The 20,154-nt window shown below is 39.8% G+C and overlaps 1 protein-coding gene across 1 annotated transcript in view; it reads left to right on the forward strand.

Moving 5' to 3' along the window:
* Positions 1 to 20,154, forward strand: part of KCNH8 (potassium voltage-gated channel subfamily H member 8) — a gene marked incomplete at both ends in the record, with an annotated part of 371,995 nt that overhangs the window by 107,553 nt on the left and 244,288 nt on the right. The window contains one exon of the mRNA XM_080813771.1: positions 16,351 to 16,584. Coding sequence (XP_080669897.1) covers positions 16,351 to 16,584 — 234 coding nt within the window. The remainder of the gene's footprint in view (positions 1 to 16,350; positions 16,585 to 20,154) is intronic.

The raw sequence follows: 20,154 nt of genomic DNA on the forward strand, positions 1-20,154 counted from the left end.
AAAAATAGCCAGAAAACATGTAACAAAATGACAATAAGTACACACACGCTTATGTATTTTACCCATAACTACTTTAAATATATATGCTGACATTAGTTTTGCTAGTCAAAGGTGTAAAAAATCCAGACTTTTTCCATCCATTAGTTCAGCCAAATGCAGAAAAGGTATCTCAGGGTCTCAAATGACTGACATAGCTCTAGATTCCACAACTAAGTTGCAAGGCAGGAATGAGGAGTAAGAGAAAGTAAAAGGGCACAATGGCCTGGATGGTCAGAGCAGTTCTCTTGGGGCTCCTGGGTGGCTCAGTGGGTTAAGCCTCTGCCTTCAGCTCAGGTCATGATCCCCAGGGTCCTGGGATCAAGCCCTGCACTGGGCTCTCTGCTCGGCAGGGAGCCTGCTTCCCCGCTTTCTCTGCCTGCCTCTCTGCCTACTTGTGATCTCTCGCTCTCTCAGTCAAATAAATAAATAAATAAATAAATAAATAAATAAATAAAAATCTTAAAAAAAGAAAAAGCAGTTCTCTTTTCATATTGCCTTTTAATGGAAATGAAAATATCTTACTGGATATCTTCAAACTGACTTATCCAAATGTCTCATTGGACAGAACGTACTAACCTGGCCACATAATGACAAGTGAATTAAACCAGTTTCACCCATTATGTGATTATTCATGATTGTTTAATATGTAACCAGCAAAAAATTTTAGAAGCTAGTGTAAAATCATTACCAATATTACCAACTGAGAAGGGCTGAATGATGGCCAATATTTTTATTTCTTCTCTGGTTTCCTGATGCTTTCCAGTATGGCCGATTAGTTTGATGATGAAAGGATACATTTATAGTAAAAATAAATTCATTTGAACTAACATTGGAATAATATCGATTTGTCTAGCACCTCATCTCACATATCTGCTTTTAACCAAGGCAGAGAAATGGGGGTGGAAGTCATACTGGTAGCTTCAAGGTCATTCTTCTCAGTAGAGTGTACAGTGTCACAGTGAACATCTTCTCCGGAGTCTCCTGACTCAAAACATGATTATATTGATTCATTTAAAAATCTATACTCCAAATCATATTTAGAACATGAAATGTACTTAGCATTGACCTCGTGATTAGTTTGCCTGCTTTCATGACCTCTTTGGTTCTCCTTCCACCTGATGGGCCCTTTTCTCTCACTCTTGTTTGATGGCTTCCCTGAATTTTCCAACCTTTTGATGTTGACATTTCCTGTACTTACTGTCCAGACCTCATCTCTGCTTTGCTTCTACTCATTTCCTGAATGAGCTAATTCCTGCCAAGTCCACATTTATATCTTTGGTATGGATATCTTCTTTAAACTTCAGACTCATTTATTCAGCTGCCTACTTCACATCTTCTCTGGGATGCTTAATGGGCTTCTTAATATTAGCATATGTAGAGCAAACTCTTGAAATCTCTCAAAGCTGCAGGGCTCCTTTTTTCCCCCCATCTCATAAAATGCACCTCTACCCTTCTAGTTTCTAATACAAAATCACTGACATCACTTTTGATTCTTTTTTTCCTCTCCCATTCCAATTGAATCCGTTGGCGAATGCTTTCAGCTACTCCTAAAGATGCCTCAGGTCTAGCCACTTCTCACCACAGCCATTGCTACCAGCCTGGTCTAAATCATCTCTTTTTAAATAGACTCTTGGGAAAGCCTCTGACTCTTCTCAGTCTGGCCCATGTTCTCCTGCAGTCTATTCTATACAAAATAGACAGAATGGGCCTTTCATTATAGAGGTCAGAATAAAGTTACCCCTTGACATGAACCCAGGCCATCCCATTACACTCAGCAAAATCTAGAGCCCTTACCAAGGCTTACTCTCCTTCAGTGATCTGGAAGGCTCAACCACACTACCTCTGTGACCTCATCTCCACCAGGATTCTCCTTGATCACTGTGTTCCATCCCCTGGACTCTATTTGCTATTCCACAAACCTACCAAGCATATTCTCATCTCAGTGTCTTTGAACTTGTTCTTTCTTCTGCCTGGAAGTACTTTATGTATCCACATGGATCACCCTTTATTTCCCTTAGATCTCTCTTCAAAAGTTACTTCATCAGGGAAGTTTTCCTGATAATGGTAATTTAAATTACGCTAATGAAAAAAATTCTCACTCATCATTCCCAGTTCTCCCACCTTGCTGTATTTTGCTTTCATAGCTTTTGTCACCATCTGACTCATGTTTCCTTCCTTCCTTTCCTCCTCCCTCCCTTCCTTCTTCCCTTCCTCCCTCTCTCCTTTCTTCCCTCAATACTTAGCACAATGCCTGGCACATATGTGATTAATAAATATTTGTTGAATGAATGATGAATGTATCCCCAGAAGTAGAATACAATATAAATTAGTTTCCTGAATCAAAAATCTTTGGACAGTTTTTAACTGATCTGAGTGTCAAGTCCCAGAGAGGAAAATATTTGAAAATAATTAAGGAAATAATAAAGTTATGATTTATTGAGTAATGTCTTTCCCTCCCAGGCATCAGGTTAGGTATTTTATGTGAAGGAATAATCACCTCCTCTTTCACAAGAGGAAGACACGAAAGTTCAGAAAAGTTAGTTTATCTTCTTCTCAAAAGTAAAATGTGGCAGAATTTGGCTCTGGCTCTAAGTGTATACTAGTACCTCATGCAAACCCTTTCCTGAAACTGTAGAAGAATTTTATTTTGTTTATTTATTTTTTAAATATTTTATTTATTTATTTGACAGAGAGAGATCATAAGCAGGCAGAGAGCCAAGCAGAGAAAGGAGGGAAGCAGGCTCCCCGCTGAGCAGAGAGCCCGATGCGGGGCTCGATCTCAGGATGCTGAGATCCTGACCTGAGCCGAAGGCAGAGGCTTAACCCACTGAGCAACCCATGCGCCCCTGCAGAAGAATTTTAGTTTGAGACATTCTGTGTTGTTTTAAGATGCTTCTTTAGCTAGATTCTAATATTCACGGTCTTCTTCTTTTTATCTGTCTTTACTCTTTTCTTCTTTCCTTCATTCCTTCCTTCCTTTGATTCATAAGATTAAAATTAAAATTGTATAGTGTTTTAAGTCACTCATTACAGTTACTAAATTCTAGTCACTGTTGACACATACATCTGTGCCTATAATTCATTGAGCCACCATGTGTCTGAGATAGAAAGGATCTTGGATATGAGCCCCCTCACTTTCCATATGAGATAAGTAAGGCCCAGAAAGAGGAAGTGACTTGGACATGCTCACACAGTTTATTACTGAGAGAGCTAGAATCCAATTTTAAGATATCTGGTATATAGACCAATGTTCATCCAAAGTGTAAAATGTCCACTAGATATGTTATATGTATACCCCCTCATGACTTAGGTCTAAAAGGTGTTTCATATAAACTCTAAACATCAACAGAAATGAGATTTCTTCTGAAAAGACAGTTTTCTATATTTAGGTGACCTCCATAGTATCAGGACAGCAGAACCCAGACATACTGCTACCATTCACTGAGGAAGAAAATGTCAGAGTGAGTGTATGTGCACATGTGCCTGTGCATCTCAGATAATATTCACTTGGGAAAAAAATACACACTCACATAGCATGTTTGATGATAGGATTTACAATAAGACAGATAATTTCCTTATGGAATTTATAGTTTTGTAAGTGTTTGTAGTTTTTGTGTGTAGTCAGTTTGGGTGTGAGTGGTTAATAAATCATAAACAAATAAAGAGGTGTGTTGAAATATCATTAAAAGTAGTAATACTCAGGATGCCCGGGTGGCTCAGTCAAGTGTCTGCCTTACTGCTCAGGTCATGATCCTGGGGTCCTGGGATCGAGTCCCATGTCGGGCTCCTTGCTCATTGGGGAGCTTGCTTCTCCCTCTGCCTGCTATTCCCCCTGCTTGTGCCAGCTCTTTGTCCCTCTGACATAATAAATAAATAAAATCTTAAAAAAAAAATAGTAATACTCTTAAAGGAGAAGGAAGCTACAGTGATAGAGAATAATGGGGGGAGAGTGATTTATTTAGATAAGATGGTCAGGAAAGAATCTTCTGAAAAGTGGACAATTTAATTGAGACCTAAAGATGAATCACGGGGAGAGGAAATGCATGAGCAATAAGCCTGAAAGCAGGAAAGAGCTGGGGAGAACATCCTTTTTTTGTTTGTTTGCTTAAAGATTTATTTCTTTATTTTAGAGAGACACAGAGAGAGTGCATGTGAACAGGGGGAGGGGCAGAGGGGGAGAATCTCAGACAGACTCCCTGCTGAGCTGGGGGCTCCATGGGGGACTTGATCCCAGGACCCATGAGACCATGACCTGAGCAGAAACCAAGAGTCAGATGCTCCACCGACTGAGCCGCCCAGATGCCCCTGGAAAGAGCTGAGAAGAACAGCTCTGATACTCTTAAATGTCAGATACCAGGAAAAGAGTAAGTGAAATCTTAGTAGCATATTATAGACCATGGTAGAGGGTGTTTGAGTTTCATTCCACTGCAGCGGAAGTCCTTTAAGGAAGTTAAAATGGTAGAGGGGTGCCTGGGTGGCTCAGTAGGTTAAAGCCTCTGCCTTCGGCTCGGGTCATGATCCCAGAGTCCTGGGATTGATCCTTGAATGGGGCTCTCTGCTCAGCAGGGAGCCTGCTTCTCCTTCTCTCCCTACTTGTGATCTCTGTCTGTCAAATAAAGAAATTTAAAAAAAAAAAAAAAAAAAGGTAGAGTGGCAGGGCACCTGGGTGGCTTAGTTAATTAAGCCTGACTCTTTTTGGCTTAGGTCACGATCTCAGGTTTGTGAGATCGAGCTCCCCCTAAGGCTCTGCACTGACCATGGAGCCTGCTTAAGATTCTCTCTTGCTCTGCTCCTCAACCTCCCTTTTAAAAAATAAAATAAAATGGGAGAATGGTAAGCAAAATTTGCCTTAAAAAGAGTATTCTAGGTAGTAAGACCAAGAGCAGGTGTTACATCTATATGTGGGTAGGTCAGTACCTTTCATAATCACAACACTCATATCACCGGTTCATGAAACAGTGGTGTCCCATCATTAGGGCGCTTGGGCAACCACAAGATAGGATATTGTAGAGGAAGATTAAAGAATTATGGACTGGGCATTAGGTGATATATTGACCTTCATAATCCTCCCCAAACTTCGAGTTTCTTTAGTTTTATGCACTGAGTTAGTTATTGAAAGTCTCTCTAGGAATTACAGAAATCCATAAAATCAAAGGTGTTATTATATAGAATGGAATCCTACACCTTAAAGATTGAGTATGTGCTCAGCTGCAAAGGGGATACCACCTTCTCAAATTGGGGTATATAATCAGAACCTCCTTCCATTAGGCAGAATGTCTCAGTTTTTTGTGTAATAAACCAAACCCAGTGGTTCGGTTTAAAATGCAGATCCTAGGCTCCCATACCTTGGAGGTTCTAATTTAATAGACCCCCAGGTCTGTGAAACTGCAACCTTAGGAAGTGAACTAGAAGATTCCCATGGACCAGGTGAACCAGGGCTGCACTTGGAGAGGCACTGGACTTGGTGACAGGGAACCCTTATTCAGATCCTAACTCTACTCCCCTCTGCCTGTCCTCAGTGCACCAAGATCAGGAATATCGTAGCCCTAAGGATATTTTAACTTGCCGTGGAGCATTTTTAGGTTATTCAGCCTTTCTGAGTAAAAGTCCCTCCATCTCTAATGACACTGACCGTAAAATGCTCTTGTGAGGGTCAGAAATTTAAAATGCAGAACGCCTGACCCGAGCGCCTGGCATATCACAGCTATTTAATAAACAGCAGCTCTTACCTGCTTTATTTCTGCCTGTCTAGTTTATTTGCTGCCTCCTTTCTGCTCTTCTGTTTCCTAGAGCGGAGGCAACATTCACCTGTGCTGGTTTGCTTCTCAGTTTTTGCCATGTTCCTCTGGCAGTCACCTCCCCTACAAATTCTCAGAGATCTGTCTCTAGCAAGTATCACCTTAATTAAAGTTTCGCACTGTCTCTGCCTTATTACAAAGACACTAGAATAAATGTACTAATATTACAGCCATGAACTATCTGCAAATATCAAATTAGTTTACTCTTGTGTTTCCTGCTATTTAACAAACAATTATCTCTTGCAAAACTGCTCGTCTTTCCTGTTTAATCTAACATGAGTACTGTGAAGCCGAGAAGATTATGCAGTAGACAGATGAGGTTCTGGAAAATGCTACCAAATTATGAAAAACATTTGAATTGCATTAGCTCGCACAGAATATAAACATCTCCCCTTGAATGGGGTGAGAGAAGCCAGTCCATCCTGGGGCACTGGACACACTCATCTATTTGGTGTGTCTTCAAAAATTCAAAATTAAAAGCCCTTTAAGTGTAAAAAAATAACAAAATATGGCTGATTTAATCACTTTTTAAAAACATTTATGTATGTTTGAAGTAAAGATCCTGTTCCAGTCTGTTTGAAATGAAAAGGCAGTATTCTTTGAATTAAACATAATTGCGAGCAAACTAGGTTGCGCTAGGAGATAACCAGGGGACAAGTTAAATTAAATATTTTGGGAATCTGGGTATTCATAGAATATGGCTGGTTTCGTTTGCTGGGTTCCATGCTCTGCCTTTCAATAGGGTAAGTAAGATGCCAAAATAAATGTTTGTCAGAACAAAAATATTGTCATGGGGTCTTACTTTGTCTTTAAATAAACTGCTAAGAAAACTTTTACAAATGTGTAAAATTTAAACCACGATTAGCTACATATTTGGTAATTTACATTTATTTAAGAGAATAAAATTATACTAAGTGAGAATTGGGCCAGAAAATTCAGACCCACGACTACCAAGGCAGAAAACTTCCCCAGTCAGTTTTTTTTTTTTTTTTTTTTTTTAAATTTTTTCCCCCAGTCAGTTTTCATCCAACTGCTTTACCCTTCTTCTGGGGGGAGTTGGCAGTGTTGAATCATACAGTGTGTATATTCAAAAGGGGGAAAGAATGAACACTGAGCTTTCTCTTCCTGTGCTCTTGGCAAAAGCAGGGAAAAAACTTGTTCTTCCCTGGAGGCTCACCCAAGGTTCATAGTTGATTTGGGGGAGGGAGGAAGGGTGGGACAAGAGTTACAAATATGCAAATGAAGGGATGATGGCTATGCAAATTAAGATATAATAGATACGCAAATGCAGAGGTGTTTACAACAGACCTAGTTCTTTTCACTAGGCCCTATTTGGAACTGGTTAGTCTCTCTTCTTCACTAGGGTAGTGGCCCAAATGCAGTGTCCTGGGTTAGAAAATCAGAAAGTAGCTTCTTAATGACTCTAAAGAGTCCCTAACGATTCCAGAATGCTTAATTCATGTTCTTCACATGGTAGTTTTCCTTACTAAGTAGAAGTGCCTTATAATGCCTTCATTTTATATTTAGGGGAAAGGGCTTTTTTTAAACATCATTTAACTGTATGTTTTTGCTTAATTGATTTTCTAATAGAAGATGAAATTGTCTATTTCTGCTTACCAAAGACTTTACTAAAAGTAGCACGTCCGGATGAAAAATGGAAGCACACGATGAGCTGTTAGGGACCAAACTAGTTTTATCTTGAAAACAAAGATGGTGGTGGGACGCCTGGGTGGCTCAGTTGGTTAAGCGGCTGCCTTGGGCTCAGGTCATGATCCCAGCGTCCTGGGATCGAGTCCCACATCGGGCTCCTTGCTCGGCGGGGGAGCCTGCTTCTCCGTCTGCCTCTGCCTACCACTCTCTGCCTGTGCTCGCTCGCTCTCTCTCTCTCTCTAACAAATAAATAAAAAAAAAAAAAACAAAGACGGTGGTAATAAATGATCCCTGCTACTTGATAAAACAAGAGGGGCACCTGGGTGGCTCAGTGGGTTAAAGCCTCTGCCTTCAGCTCAGGTTATCATCCCAGGGTCCTGGGATAGAGCCCCATGGGGCTCCCTGCTCAGCAGGGAGCCTGCTTACCCCCTCTCTCTCTGCCTGCCTCTCTGTCTACTTGTGATCTCTCTCTGTCAAATAAATAAATAAAATCTTTAAAACAAAAACAAGAGATTGAGCTAAACGACATTGTCTTCTTTCGGTATGCTTTCTTAAGAGCTTATAGGCTACATGTTTATTTTAGTCATGTTTTTAATAATTGCTGAGCATCTACTATATGCCAGGCGCTGTTCTAGAAGTTGTGACTACATTAATGAACACATAAACCAAACCCCCTTTCCTTGGCGTGTACATCCCAATGGCAGAGTATAGATAGTAATACTGATTTTTTAAAAGTAAACCAATGATGTGGAAAGATCATTTTGTCTAAAAGGTGAACTCTGTAAGACAAAGACCTAGAGAAAAGTAGGGCACATTTTAACATTATTCCAAATGTGTTTGTAGGGAATCAATTGTGGATAAAACACGACATACATTTTATTATTGTCTTTGAGGTTTGCTGAAGTTTTTCCCTCATTCATTTTACTTTTGATAAATCCTGTCACCCTGTGATGAGTCAGAATCAGTGTTTTTCAAAATTAAACTCATTTCCTGAGCTCTTAAGAGACCATACACCTGAGAATTAGTATAGCTCAATACTGAAGCTCACACCATTGAAAAAGTGGAATTTGTAAAATTTAGTGATTTTGCTATTTACCAACTTATGATAAAAAGTGTACTAAATTTGGGGCACCTGGGTGGCTCAGTGGATTAAGCCTCTGCCTTTGGTTCTTTGGTTCAAGTCATGGTCTCAGGGTCCTGGGGTTGACCCCTGCATTGGGCTTTCTGCTTAGCAGGGAGCCTGCTTCCCTCTCTTTCTCTCTGCCTGCCTCTCTGCTTACTTGTGATCTCTCTCTGTCAAATAAATAAATAAAATCATTTTTTAAAAAAGTGTACTAAATTTGCCTAACATGTATTTATCTTAATGAGCTTTTATCTTTATGGAAATTTCAAAATTTATTTATCTAAACTTTTTTTAACTTCATCAAGTTTACCACCTATTTTTAACTGAGTTGTTTTTATTCAGCCATTTAGATGAATGGTGAAATACACTTTAAGAAGATATTTTGAATAGGTGTTACATGCCTATGGTACAAAATTCACAATTTAAAAAGGGTATGTACAATGAGAAAGAAGTTTTGTTTTGTTTTGTTTTGTTTTCTGTTTTTATCCTGAGCCACCTAGGTGCCCTCTCTCAGTGCTTTACTGTCACTAGGCTCTTGGATACCTCTCCAGTGATATTCTAAAAGAGCTTCTCCACTAGGAGTGTGCATATGAATCTTGATAAGGTACAGATTGTAATTTAGGGGATCTGGGGTGAGGCTTGAGAGTCCACATTTCCCAGAAGTTCCCAGCTGAGGCTGATGTTGTTGGACTAGGACTGCACTCTCAGTGGCAAGCTGGAAAAGCACGTTTGTTTATATTTGTCTATGTGTTTGTTTCTTTACTGGACTGAGAAGAGCAAGATATTCTCATGGACAGATACAGCTTATGGCTTTCTACTACAGCTTCAGCACTAGACTTCCAGCTTTGAGCTTTGCTTTGTGACAGTGTTCCTCTTGTTTTTGTCTCTCTGGCGTGACATTTCATACAGTTTAAAAAAAAAAAAATCAAACCATAAATAAATAATGAAAGGTACTAATATGACCATCTGAAGCATACTACTAGGTGAGGCATAGATGGCAAGGACCCTGAGAATTCCTCTTTGCAAATTTTTCATCTGCTTTTTTTTTTAATAAGGTTAGAAAAGTCCCCAATCTAAGCAACCTCCAAATTTGGGTACCAGGCACACTGAGGATTTCAGCTTGCAACTGGTACCATCAATCTAATAAAGATGCCATCATACTTGGAAATGATACAATTAAGCTGCCTGAAATCAATATAAAGTGGAAAGATGGCTTAAATATTTTAAAGTCAGAGACATTCATATTCTATCTGCCTGAATAAAGTATTCTGTCGAGATGACCGTGATCAATATCATGAGGGGTACTGATGTTGTCTTTCTTGGACCTGTATGTAAATGTTATTCAGAGAGCATGGGAGCAACTCCTAAATGAAGGTTAAAAGTTCATGTTTGTTTCTTGTTCTCTGTAAGAATGTGAGGATTCAAATTTGCCCATTTGCTTTGTCTGCAGAATATGTTCATAGAGTACTCACTAGCACGACACAAGATTTGGTTTTAAAAGAGAACCAATACCAGAAGCATATTTCAGAAATAGATTTGGACCATCAGAGTCTCTGTTTCTGTGTCATGGGCAGAAAGAGCAAGGAATACAGGTTCCTTCTTGACACCAAGTATCACCGACTTTGGTTTGAACAATTCCGGGAGCCTGCCATAATGAAGAATTTTTAGACTGGATACTGAGATGGTTGTCTTGAGGTATTTGAAGCCTCTGGGACAGATTAGTTTGGATCTGCCTAATCCTTTTGATCATGCACTAATCTATGATGTAGAAATGTTGGGGTTTAGAACAAAGGGTCAAGAAAGAATTCTTGAGATGTCTTTGGTGCAAAAAGATGGTTTTATTAAAGCTCTGGGGCAGGACACATGGGCAAAAAGAGGGGCACTGGGCTTGTGATGGGTGACTGGTTGTATACTTTCAAGTTGGAACAGGGTTAGGGACAGCACAAACCTCCAAAGTATTTTGGGAACAAGGTTTTCAGGACCCGGAGGGAGCTAGCTATCGTTAGGAAAATATTGTTTTATTACTGCTTAGTAAAAACTCAGTCATGAGACCCTTCAGATGTGTATCAGTGGACCATAAGCTTGGAGAATGATTGTTAGCATATCTTGTTGGGAGGGGTAGGGATAAAGGAAATTTCTGAAGGAAATTCTCTATGTTACAGAAGACATACAGGATTCCAGGGATCGGGATAATACAGGCAAATAAAAAAGGCAAAAAGTTTACCTTTTGCCCTTAGTAAAGTATTGGCATTGAGGCAGCTGAGCTCCCAGAGGTGAGTAAGGGACAGGTGGGTCTAGATAGGGAGAGATAGGTAGGGGGCTACAGGATTAGGTTTACAGAAATCCCCAAAATGCTGAGGTGTAAGGAAACCAGCGATAAGGGAACAAACCAGACCACCCTGCGCTAGACATGTGTGAAGGGGTGTCTTTTTTATGACAGTCACCTATGATGAACAAAGAATCACCAGACCTGAAAAAGAACTAAGCCATTGAAGATGTTACCACCAGTCCTTACTCAAGCCAAGACATCACAAGAATGATAAGCTCTCTGGTCAGTTCTAAATAAAAGCCTGTCAGTGGTGGCCCATGTTGGCAACCCTGTCGGGACCCCTCTCTCTCTCAAAAGCTTTTTCTGTATCTTCCTTTAATAAAACTCTATCACTTTATTCACTCCGCTTTGTCTGCGAAATTCATTCTTTGACTGTGAGAAAAGAACCTCGCTCTCCCTCTTCAGAGGAAGGTCACTCTGCCTGTTTCAAGGACTTGTCAGTGGGCTGTAGGCAGTAGGGAAATTTAATTCTTTCTTTTGTCTTTGTTTCCCACATTGGTCTACCTTGAGTCGTGAGTCTCGACCATATGTTCTCTTCTGTTGAGGTGCGCTAAACGGTATGCACATAGTCACAGAAAACAAACAGCACACCTTCCTGAAGTTTCAAATGAGTTAAACATTTGGCAGGACCATATTAAAACAAATAAAAAATATTCAAACATGAATATCCAACACAGTAGAAGACAAAATATTGATAGATTTTATGAAACAGTTCAAAAACAATATAGAACTTAGATCAATGCCCCCAGGTCCCTTGGAATACAAATTTATGGCTTCAGCCAGTGGAGGGATATTTTAATGAAAGAGTTTTAGAAGGACTCTGATCTACACTGAAAGGCATGAGGAGATCAGAAACCTGATCTGTTGAATCGCAGCTACAGTTCTTTGCCTCTGGAGTGAGCCTGTGCAAAATATTTTGGAACCAAGAAAGTTCCTGTCATGTTTTTGAAATACTGACTTTCTGAAGGAAATGAGGTGGCATAGAGGTTGCTGATAGACACAGGCTGGTGTGAGAGATGTCATCAATGAACTTTTCTTTAAAGCTGCACTTGACAATTAATTAATTAATTAATTAATTGGTGAGTTGATACATGTCAATGATCTTTTAATAAATGATCTCTGTAGAGAAAAAAAACTATTGGTTTGGGCTGTTCATGGAGCAGAAGAGGTAAAAATTTTTTAGAATCCATTTTTCTAGAATTAGCTTTAACCTGTTTTCTAGAATGACTTCTCTAGAATTAACCATTCCTGCTGGAAGTAGAGAACAAATTACTTCTTTACAGAAGGAATGCAGGATAGAGTAAACAGAGAACTCGTTTTAATCCCTAGCTTCACACCTTGGGCTGGAAACTAAAGTTCTCCAGTCCTCAGTGTTTTCAGGAAAATAGGGACACGTATAAAGATGAAAAGAGTAGTGGTTTGACTTTGCCTTCTTTTCCTTTATTCTTCTTTATCTTTCCATTTCTTCCACCATTCCCACAGAGCCTGGGAAGTTGACAAGAATAATACATCTCCATTTGAGTGGAAAATGGTGCAATATTTTGGGACGTCTGACCAAAGGACCAGGGTCTCTCCTAACCCTGAGATTGCCTCTGATGATCTACACAGGCTTTTTGCTAAGGAAGCATAGAGAAAGAATCAACTGCCTCAAGTGTAAACACATTTAGATCCTACTGTTTACTGGCACTTCAAAACTGAATTTGCACAAAAAGATGACCTAGAAACAAGCAGGGAAAAGCTGTGTAGCGTTTAGATGCATATCACATATGTGTAATTGATTCCTTAAAAGGTTAAATACTCTTAGCATATGTATGGATAGTGATATACCCATGATGGGTTCATAATCATTATGGCAATGGCTTTGTTTTACATAATTCTAAAGTAAATGTCATGTTGCTTTGGAGATTCCAGGACTGGTATTCAGAAAAGCATATGTTTCCAAGTAGATAGCTGGGTAAAAGGAGCTACTCTTTCCCACACAGAAGGACTATTCATGTAGCTCGCACACTACGCTTTATGAGGCACCGACTGCCGCTGAATTCTCTTTGGAATTGAAATGCAATTATATATCGAGGACAAGTGCTAAATATAAACAGAAAGGCCAAATACATGACTTTTTTTTTTTTTTTTGCTTTGTTTTTGCAGTATATTTGCAGGAAGAATTAAATACCCCAAACACACTATAATCCTGAATTAAAACACACAGTTCAGGCAATCTGGTGACTCCTTTAGCTTATTTGAAAAGCTTATTGTATGTAGCTCGGGTAGAGCTGGTCTCTTCTTCTGTAAACAATTATAAGGATGTTAAGGAAATTAATAAAAGGACCAACTCACTAAGAAATATGTAGAAGGAAATACTAAAATATATGTCATAAAATCAGGGAAAAAATAGGCAGTATGTTGTGTAAGGATACATACATAAGTGGTAAAAACTATATGAATGGGAATGGTTATCACAAAAATTCAAGTTTTGTGTTTCTTCTTTGGGAAAGGAGGGAAATAAAATCTGCATACTGGTTGTATGATCTATGGCGGATGTTTATTGATGATGTTAAATATTATATAATTTTTTAGGTAAGTTATAGTTCTTAATTTGTAAGAATGGAAAAGGCAAAATAACATAATGGAGAAAAGCACAAATTAAGTTCGTAAAAATGATAAAAAGTAAAATTTATTGAGCTCAGGTTGATTGAAGTATAGAGACTATACCTTCTTCATCTTTTTTTTTTTTTTTTTTAAGATTTTATTTATGGGGCACCTGGGTGGCTCAGTTTATTTGACAGGGAGAGATCACAAGTAGGCAGAGAGGCAGGCAGAGAGAGGAGGAAGCAGACTCCCTGCTGAACAGAGAGCCTGATGCGGAGCTCGATCCCAGGACCCTTAGATCATGACCCGAGATAAAGGCAGAGGCTTAACCCACTGAGCCACCCAGGCGCCTCCCTTCTTCATCTTTTAACACCGGCTCTCACCTCACCCTAGGACCTGCCATATGGTAGAATCAAGTCACCTGGCATATAGTAGAATATCAATAAACATGTCAGTAGTCGACTGAAAAATGGTTTCTGAAAATGCATTTAAACTCCTTCAGGATATTTGAGTACTTTGCCTGTGCGATGTATTTGCATTTTCTAAACAATCTCTCCACCAAAGTTTTAGAATGGGAAGAGGAAGGGAAATTATGGTTAAAGAGGGATCCATGGTTGTGCGAAGTTACTGGGTGAAGACCATAACCCAGTAGGAGGATGCCTACATCTGGACCTTGCTGGGAACTTATGCAGATGCATTACTGATCTTCAAGGGCAGAGACTACATCCAAAAACTTTTTGTCTCTACACCCGGAACAAAGTCCAACATGTAGTCCACAGTCAATAAATGCTTCTGCAAAGTGTGGCAGAATTAAATATTAGTTTCGGATAATTTAATTCACTCCCATGGCTTCAAAATAACAGGCCATCAAAGGCTTCCCAATGTAGGGCTTTAGCTCTGGCTTTTCTCCGCAGGGAGAAGGGTGACTGGGAGGGTAGACCAGCCAATCCAGCTCAGGCACGATGTAGATGGGAGCACTAGAGCTGGCGTTCTGGGCTCAGGGGCTGGTTGGAGCAAAGCTGGATGGAGTGGATATGGTTCAGTAAGCTGATAGATGACTATGGAAACGCGAAACAGATGTTTTAAAAATGGATGAGAAAGCCCACGGAAGAGGTTGCAGTGCTTGACCTACTGGCCATTGGAAAGTAGCTAAAATTCCTCCATTCCTCCTTTCTCATGGCATGTAAGACAGGCTGTCTACTGCAAACTTTTTTTTCTTTAAAATATTGTTTCTTCAAATAGGCAATATATAAAGTATTTAGTATAACATTCAAAGGGTATAGTAGGTGTATGGTAAAAATAAGTGTGCCTACCACTTTGCCTAAAGTCACTCTCTCTAAAGATAGCTACAGTTGCCGAGTTATTCCACTTATTTTTAGGTACACACAAGTATTTCATATTTGGATACACATATACATGTTCACATGTGTTTATGTATTTTCAGACAAATAGTTCATCTAGTAACATATTATATTGAATCTTGATTTTTTTCATTTAACAACTTATACTGTAGTTCTTTCCATTTTTACTTGTGTTATTTTAAAAATCCCAGCCTCTAATATTATCTGATACAGTATCCAACATTTGTTTTATGAGACAATGAATGAATTATTTAATAATAGTCCCTAATTCATTCTGAACCTAAAGTCACCTACGAACAGGTTTTTATAAATGCCTTCTCTGACAGCCCATCTCCAATATGCATCTTTTTGCTTATAAATATCATACCCAAACCTCCAAATTAGTATCAAAAGAAATTCACCCAGCAGGAACCTTCCCTGAATATTGCCTCTCACACTGTCCCCCAGGAGTTCTCTCCAAGCACCTAATACTCTGCTATTTTTGATTGTCCTCTGATTCTTACTTGTTAACATAATAACCTCTGATTCTTACTTGTTAACATAATAACCATAGCGTCTGGCTGGCTCAGTCAGTTAAGCATCTGCCTCTGGCTCAGGTCATCATCCCAGGGTCCTGGGATCGAGTCTTGTGTCTGGCTCCCTACTCATCAGGCTCCCTGTATCTCCTTCTTCTCGCTCTTGTTCTCTCTACTAACTTGTCTCTCTCTCTTAAATAAACAAACAAATAAACAAATAAAAGCTTAAAAAAGAAAAATTATAACCATAAAGGTGTGACTAACACTCAACAATTTTTATTGAATACTTATTTGTACCAGAGACTTCACTAAGCACCTTACGTATATTTCTCATTAATCCCAGCAACATACCTTTCTCTCCCCTTAGTGGGAAGATTCCAAGCTGTGGTCCTCTGTAACTTCTAGGGTCCCTATATGACCTCAGCTGCCATAGCAAAACCCTTTTCTCCTACCCTTTATTACCTTTCTTTCTTTCCCTTTCTCAATTCCCCACTTGCTTACTTCCTGAAGTCATCTGCCCAGTAAATGTCTTACATTGGAATCTCCGTTCAGGGTCTGCCTTTAGTGAAATCAAACCTAAGGAAACAGGAGGTTCGTGTGTGAATAACTTGTTCAAGTTTATGTATACATCAAGTGGCAGATTCAGGGTTTGAACCTGAAGCCATGCCCAAAAGTGTCCTACCTGGACTGCCAGCTGGGGAATGAGTGCCTCAAAGCAGACCAATGAATACTGTATTCCTTCTGTAGTGTGTTTCAAAATGCAAGCCAAAGTCAGAGCTTACTACACACTTCCGCTGCTCCGTGTTTTGGAGTGTCTTCCCACCCTAGCACATCAGGCCATGCACTGTTAGCTAAATACACAAGCTCATAATTTGTTACTGAAACTGATGGAAAAGAAAGAGTTCCTCACGCTCGTGTGGTGGCTGAGTGTCTCCTTGTCATTTTACAGATAGCAACTTCATCCTTGCGAATGCCCAGGTGGCTAAGGGGTTCCCCATAGTCTACTGTTCTGATGGCTTCTGTGAGCTCGCTGGATTCGCCCGGACTGAAGTCATGCAGAAGAGTTGCAGCTGCAAATTCTTATTTGGAGTTGAAACCAATGAACAGCTGATGCTTCAGATAGAAAAGTCACTGGAGGAGAAAACGGAATTCAAAGGAGAAATTATGTTCTACAAGAAGAACGGTGAGTGGCTTTCTTAGACAGGTACTCCTCGGGTTGTGAAGGGTCACCTTCTTTCAACTCAGTAATGAATCCATCACTCCCGTTAGGGTTAGTGGCATTTCACATACATATACAGACTGTTACTGAAGTTCCACAAGTGACTCAGGCAATAGCCTGGTTTCAGCCATTAGCCGCATAAACTGCTTGAAAGTTTAGCATTAGAATTCTAACTATTCAATGTTAATATATTAACTGAGTGAATGTATGTTAAAATGAGGTGTGTTACAGTTTTACTAGGTCATTCTTAAAATGCCTCTTAGATATGATAGTTGTTAATGTATTATTTATAGATGATCTTATCCAGGATATTCTCCAAATTGTATGCCTTTAAGAACCACATCTCAACCTCAGTCATTAAGGCAGAGGCTCAGGTGTTCATGGGCAGAGAAGGAAATTAATTTAAAGGGCAACAGCATAGGCATTTTCTCTTCCAGTTCCCTGGCCATAGAGCCTTTCTCACTACTTTTTTAAAGACAAAATAAGAGACACACGGTGTAACTCAGGGTGGGGATAAATTTGCCTGGACTCAAAAATGCCACTGAGGAAATACGAAGTGTTTTCTTGTGGCTGCAGTTTTGTGACACTTTTCTAAATAAAAGAAGATGTAGGGATGGGTTTGGAATCTGCAGTACTGGGATTCTATGTAGGAATTGGTTTCATTATCTCATGGGCCCTGGTAGTTAGGATGAATCCAAGAGGCATTATATTGGGGAACCACTAAATCAAAATTAGAACAGATTGTCATTTTCAGTTTCTAAAATTCTATCTCTTTCTCTAATAGTTTTTCTAAAATAACATTGCCGTCTGAGATTTATCTGTGCTCATGGCTACCAAGTTAGAGAACAGACTTCCCAGCCTATTTTGCAGTTGGGCTGCACGTGTGACAAAGTTTTGTCACATTTGCCAGTGATATGCAAGAGAATAACTTACATAACTCTTAGGAAAAATCCCTAAAAAATACAGCTGTTTGCCCTATAATTTCTCTTCCTTTCCCATTATGTTATGGACTGAATTGTGTGTCCTCAAAATTCACATTAGAAGCTCTAACCCCACTGTGACTATATTCAGAGAGAGGGTCTTTAAAGAGGTAATTAGGGTTAAATGAGATCATAAAGGTGAGGCCCCCATCCAATATGACTAGTGTCCTTATAAAAAGAAGAGATACCAACGATACAGGCATACAGAGGAAAGGTTATGTCAAGACACAGTGAGAAGGCAGCCATCCATAGGCCAAGGAGAGAGGCCTCAAGAAAAAAACAACCCTATCAGTACCCTGACCTCCATTTTCAGCCTCCAGAATTGTGAGAAAATAAATTTCTGTGGCTACACCGTCTGTAGTGTTCCATTACGGCAGCCCTAGCAAAGCAGTACACGTGGGTCAGAATGTTCAGGTGAAGCCACAAAGGCAGATTCAACCATTTGTCAAGGGTGACACCATAGAGGTGTGCAGAGCAATGATATGGAAGGACCCTGGGTCTTCTTACAGATCCATCCTCCCCAGCCCAGACAAAAGCAAGTACGTTCTCATCTTGTTGGAATAATTTCATTTTGGGGTCTTTTTGTCACGACATCCAAGTTGCGTTCTAACTCAGGTTTCCTCAACTTTGGCACGATTGATATTGTGGGTTGGTAATTATTTGTTTTGGGAGGCTCTCCTGTGTGTTGCAGATGACTATAGCACTTCAGGCCTCTGTGTTTTGCTCTCAATACTTAGTTTTGGGGTCACTATCAGGAAGAGGAATAGGGGCCTGAACATGGGAACTGCATCTTCTTTTATAACTTACTTGTCTTTGGAGGACAGTCTTTGACCATGTAAAATTTGGATACACGGTAGTCATGAACTAATGGAGAGTAGCATTCTGGGAGAGACAGAATATCCAAGGCTATCACATTAGAAACATAGTTCAGACCATTGTGTCCTTCCCAGTGTCAATAGATAAGGCCTTTGTGGCAAATACGATAAAATAAAAAGACTTCAGCTTTGTGTAATTATACCACAGTCACTGAAGAGAGCCTGAAATAGAAGAAAATGGGAGATGCCGCAGAGAATGCAGACTGGTTGGGAGTGATAAAACCATCATCAGTGGAACAAAGTGAAAAGGGATATCCTTTGTCTAAATTATCTGCTGACTGCAGACTTGTCCTTCTCAAATAGGCACCTTGTACAGGTGACTCCAAATCCATCTGAGTGTCTTCCTTTTCAAGCCACCCCCAAATATCTAAATGTGGCAACACTGAGAAAGGTTTAGGCCAAGGAGGGGAATCTAGATGGGAAGCCCAAAGGATGGAGACTTTAGAGGCCAGAAAAGTAGAAAATATGGAGCACATTGTGGGAGTCAACACCCAAAAGAATTTCCTGAGCCCAGGGTTTTTTTATAAGATGTTTGCAGCCTCTTAGACCTCTTTGGGTGGAAAATCATTAAAGGCACCAGTCCCCTCTAAACCAATCAATATGGATATTTGCCTGACATTTTGAGCCAATAAATTGATCCAGTTACAAGTGATTGAAAATTGCTGCCTCTTCTATGATAATCATGCTGTATTTTAGCTATTTTTATCTCTCTCTCCACATACAACAGTGAACCTTTGATGGCACAACCTATGCCTTACTTGTGTCCACATGTCCAGTGTGTAGAGCTTGAGTTCAGAGCAGTGTCCAACAAATGTTAGTTTCACAGTAAGTGCTTGCTGATTGGAATTGAAATTGATCATCACAGGGACCTATGGATACTTCAGAGGATGTCCGGATTTCTGATTATTTTTAATAAGAAACATATGCCCTCAAGGATCCTCCTTCTATCAAGGCATCTTCTTTTAATTTACTTTAGAAAAGAGGTGCTTGTTTCTATTCTTCCTAGATACATTTCAACCATTTGCCATTGAGCTTCTTTGCCCACCAGCACCTCAGTGCTTGCCTTGTTCTCCTGACCTCATGGGAAAAGGCTGCTCTTTCTCTTCCTGCCCAGGCCTGTAATTCTGATATCCAGACCCGAGGCTGGTGATGTGCAGCAGAACACTCTAAACGTTTAGGGCATCTATTGGGACTTGACACACTGCTATCAGGATGGCAAATATGGCTATTCACTAAATTCAGAGGAAAATCAAAGGAGGAAATTCTCACTGGCAGAACCCCAACTCCTAGTCATGTTTTCAGTCTATAAGTCTCCAAGTCTCCCTCCTTTCCCTCTCTACCCCACCTTAAAGACAGACCCTTCCTTCATACTTCACAGGCTGAACACCCTTATCCTCTTCACGAAAACTTTATTGTCTACCCACTAGAATTGACCACCCTGGAGGATCTGTTTTCCTCTTTTGACTAGGGAAAAGGGTGGGACATAACATTCTCCAGAAGAATTCATCCCCGAATGCAGAGTAATTCAGCCCAAATTAAAATAAAACTGTAAAGGGATTTGGAAGAATAGGTCACATCTGATCCCTTTTCTTGCCTCTGCTCCAACATTATGCTTCCTTCTCTCTGGATTATTGTGGTTTCTTCTAGATAACTAAGAGAAAACAGACATATATAGATCT

This window comes from Martes martes, assembly GCF_963455335.1.
Source record: "Martes martes genome assembly, chromosome: 1".
NCBI lineage: Eukaryota > Metazoa > Chordata > Mammalia > Carnivora > Mustelidae > Martes > Martes martes.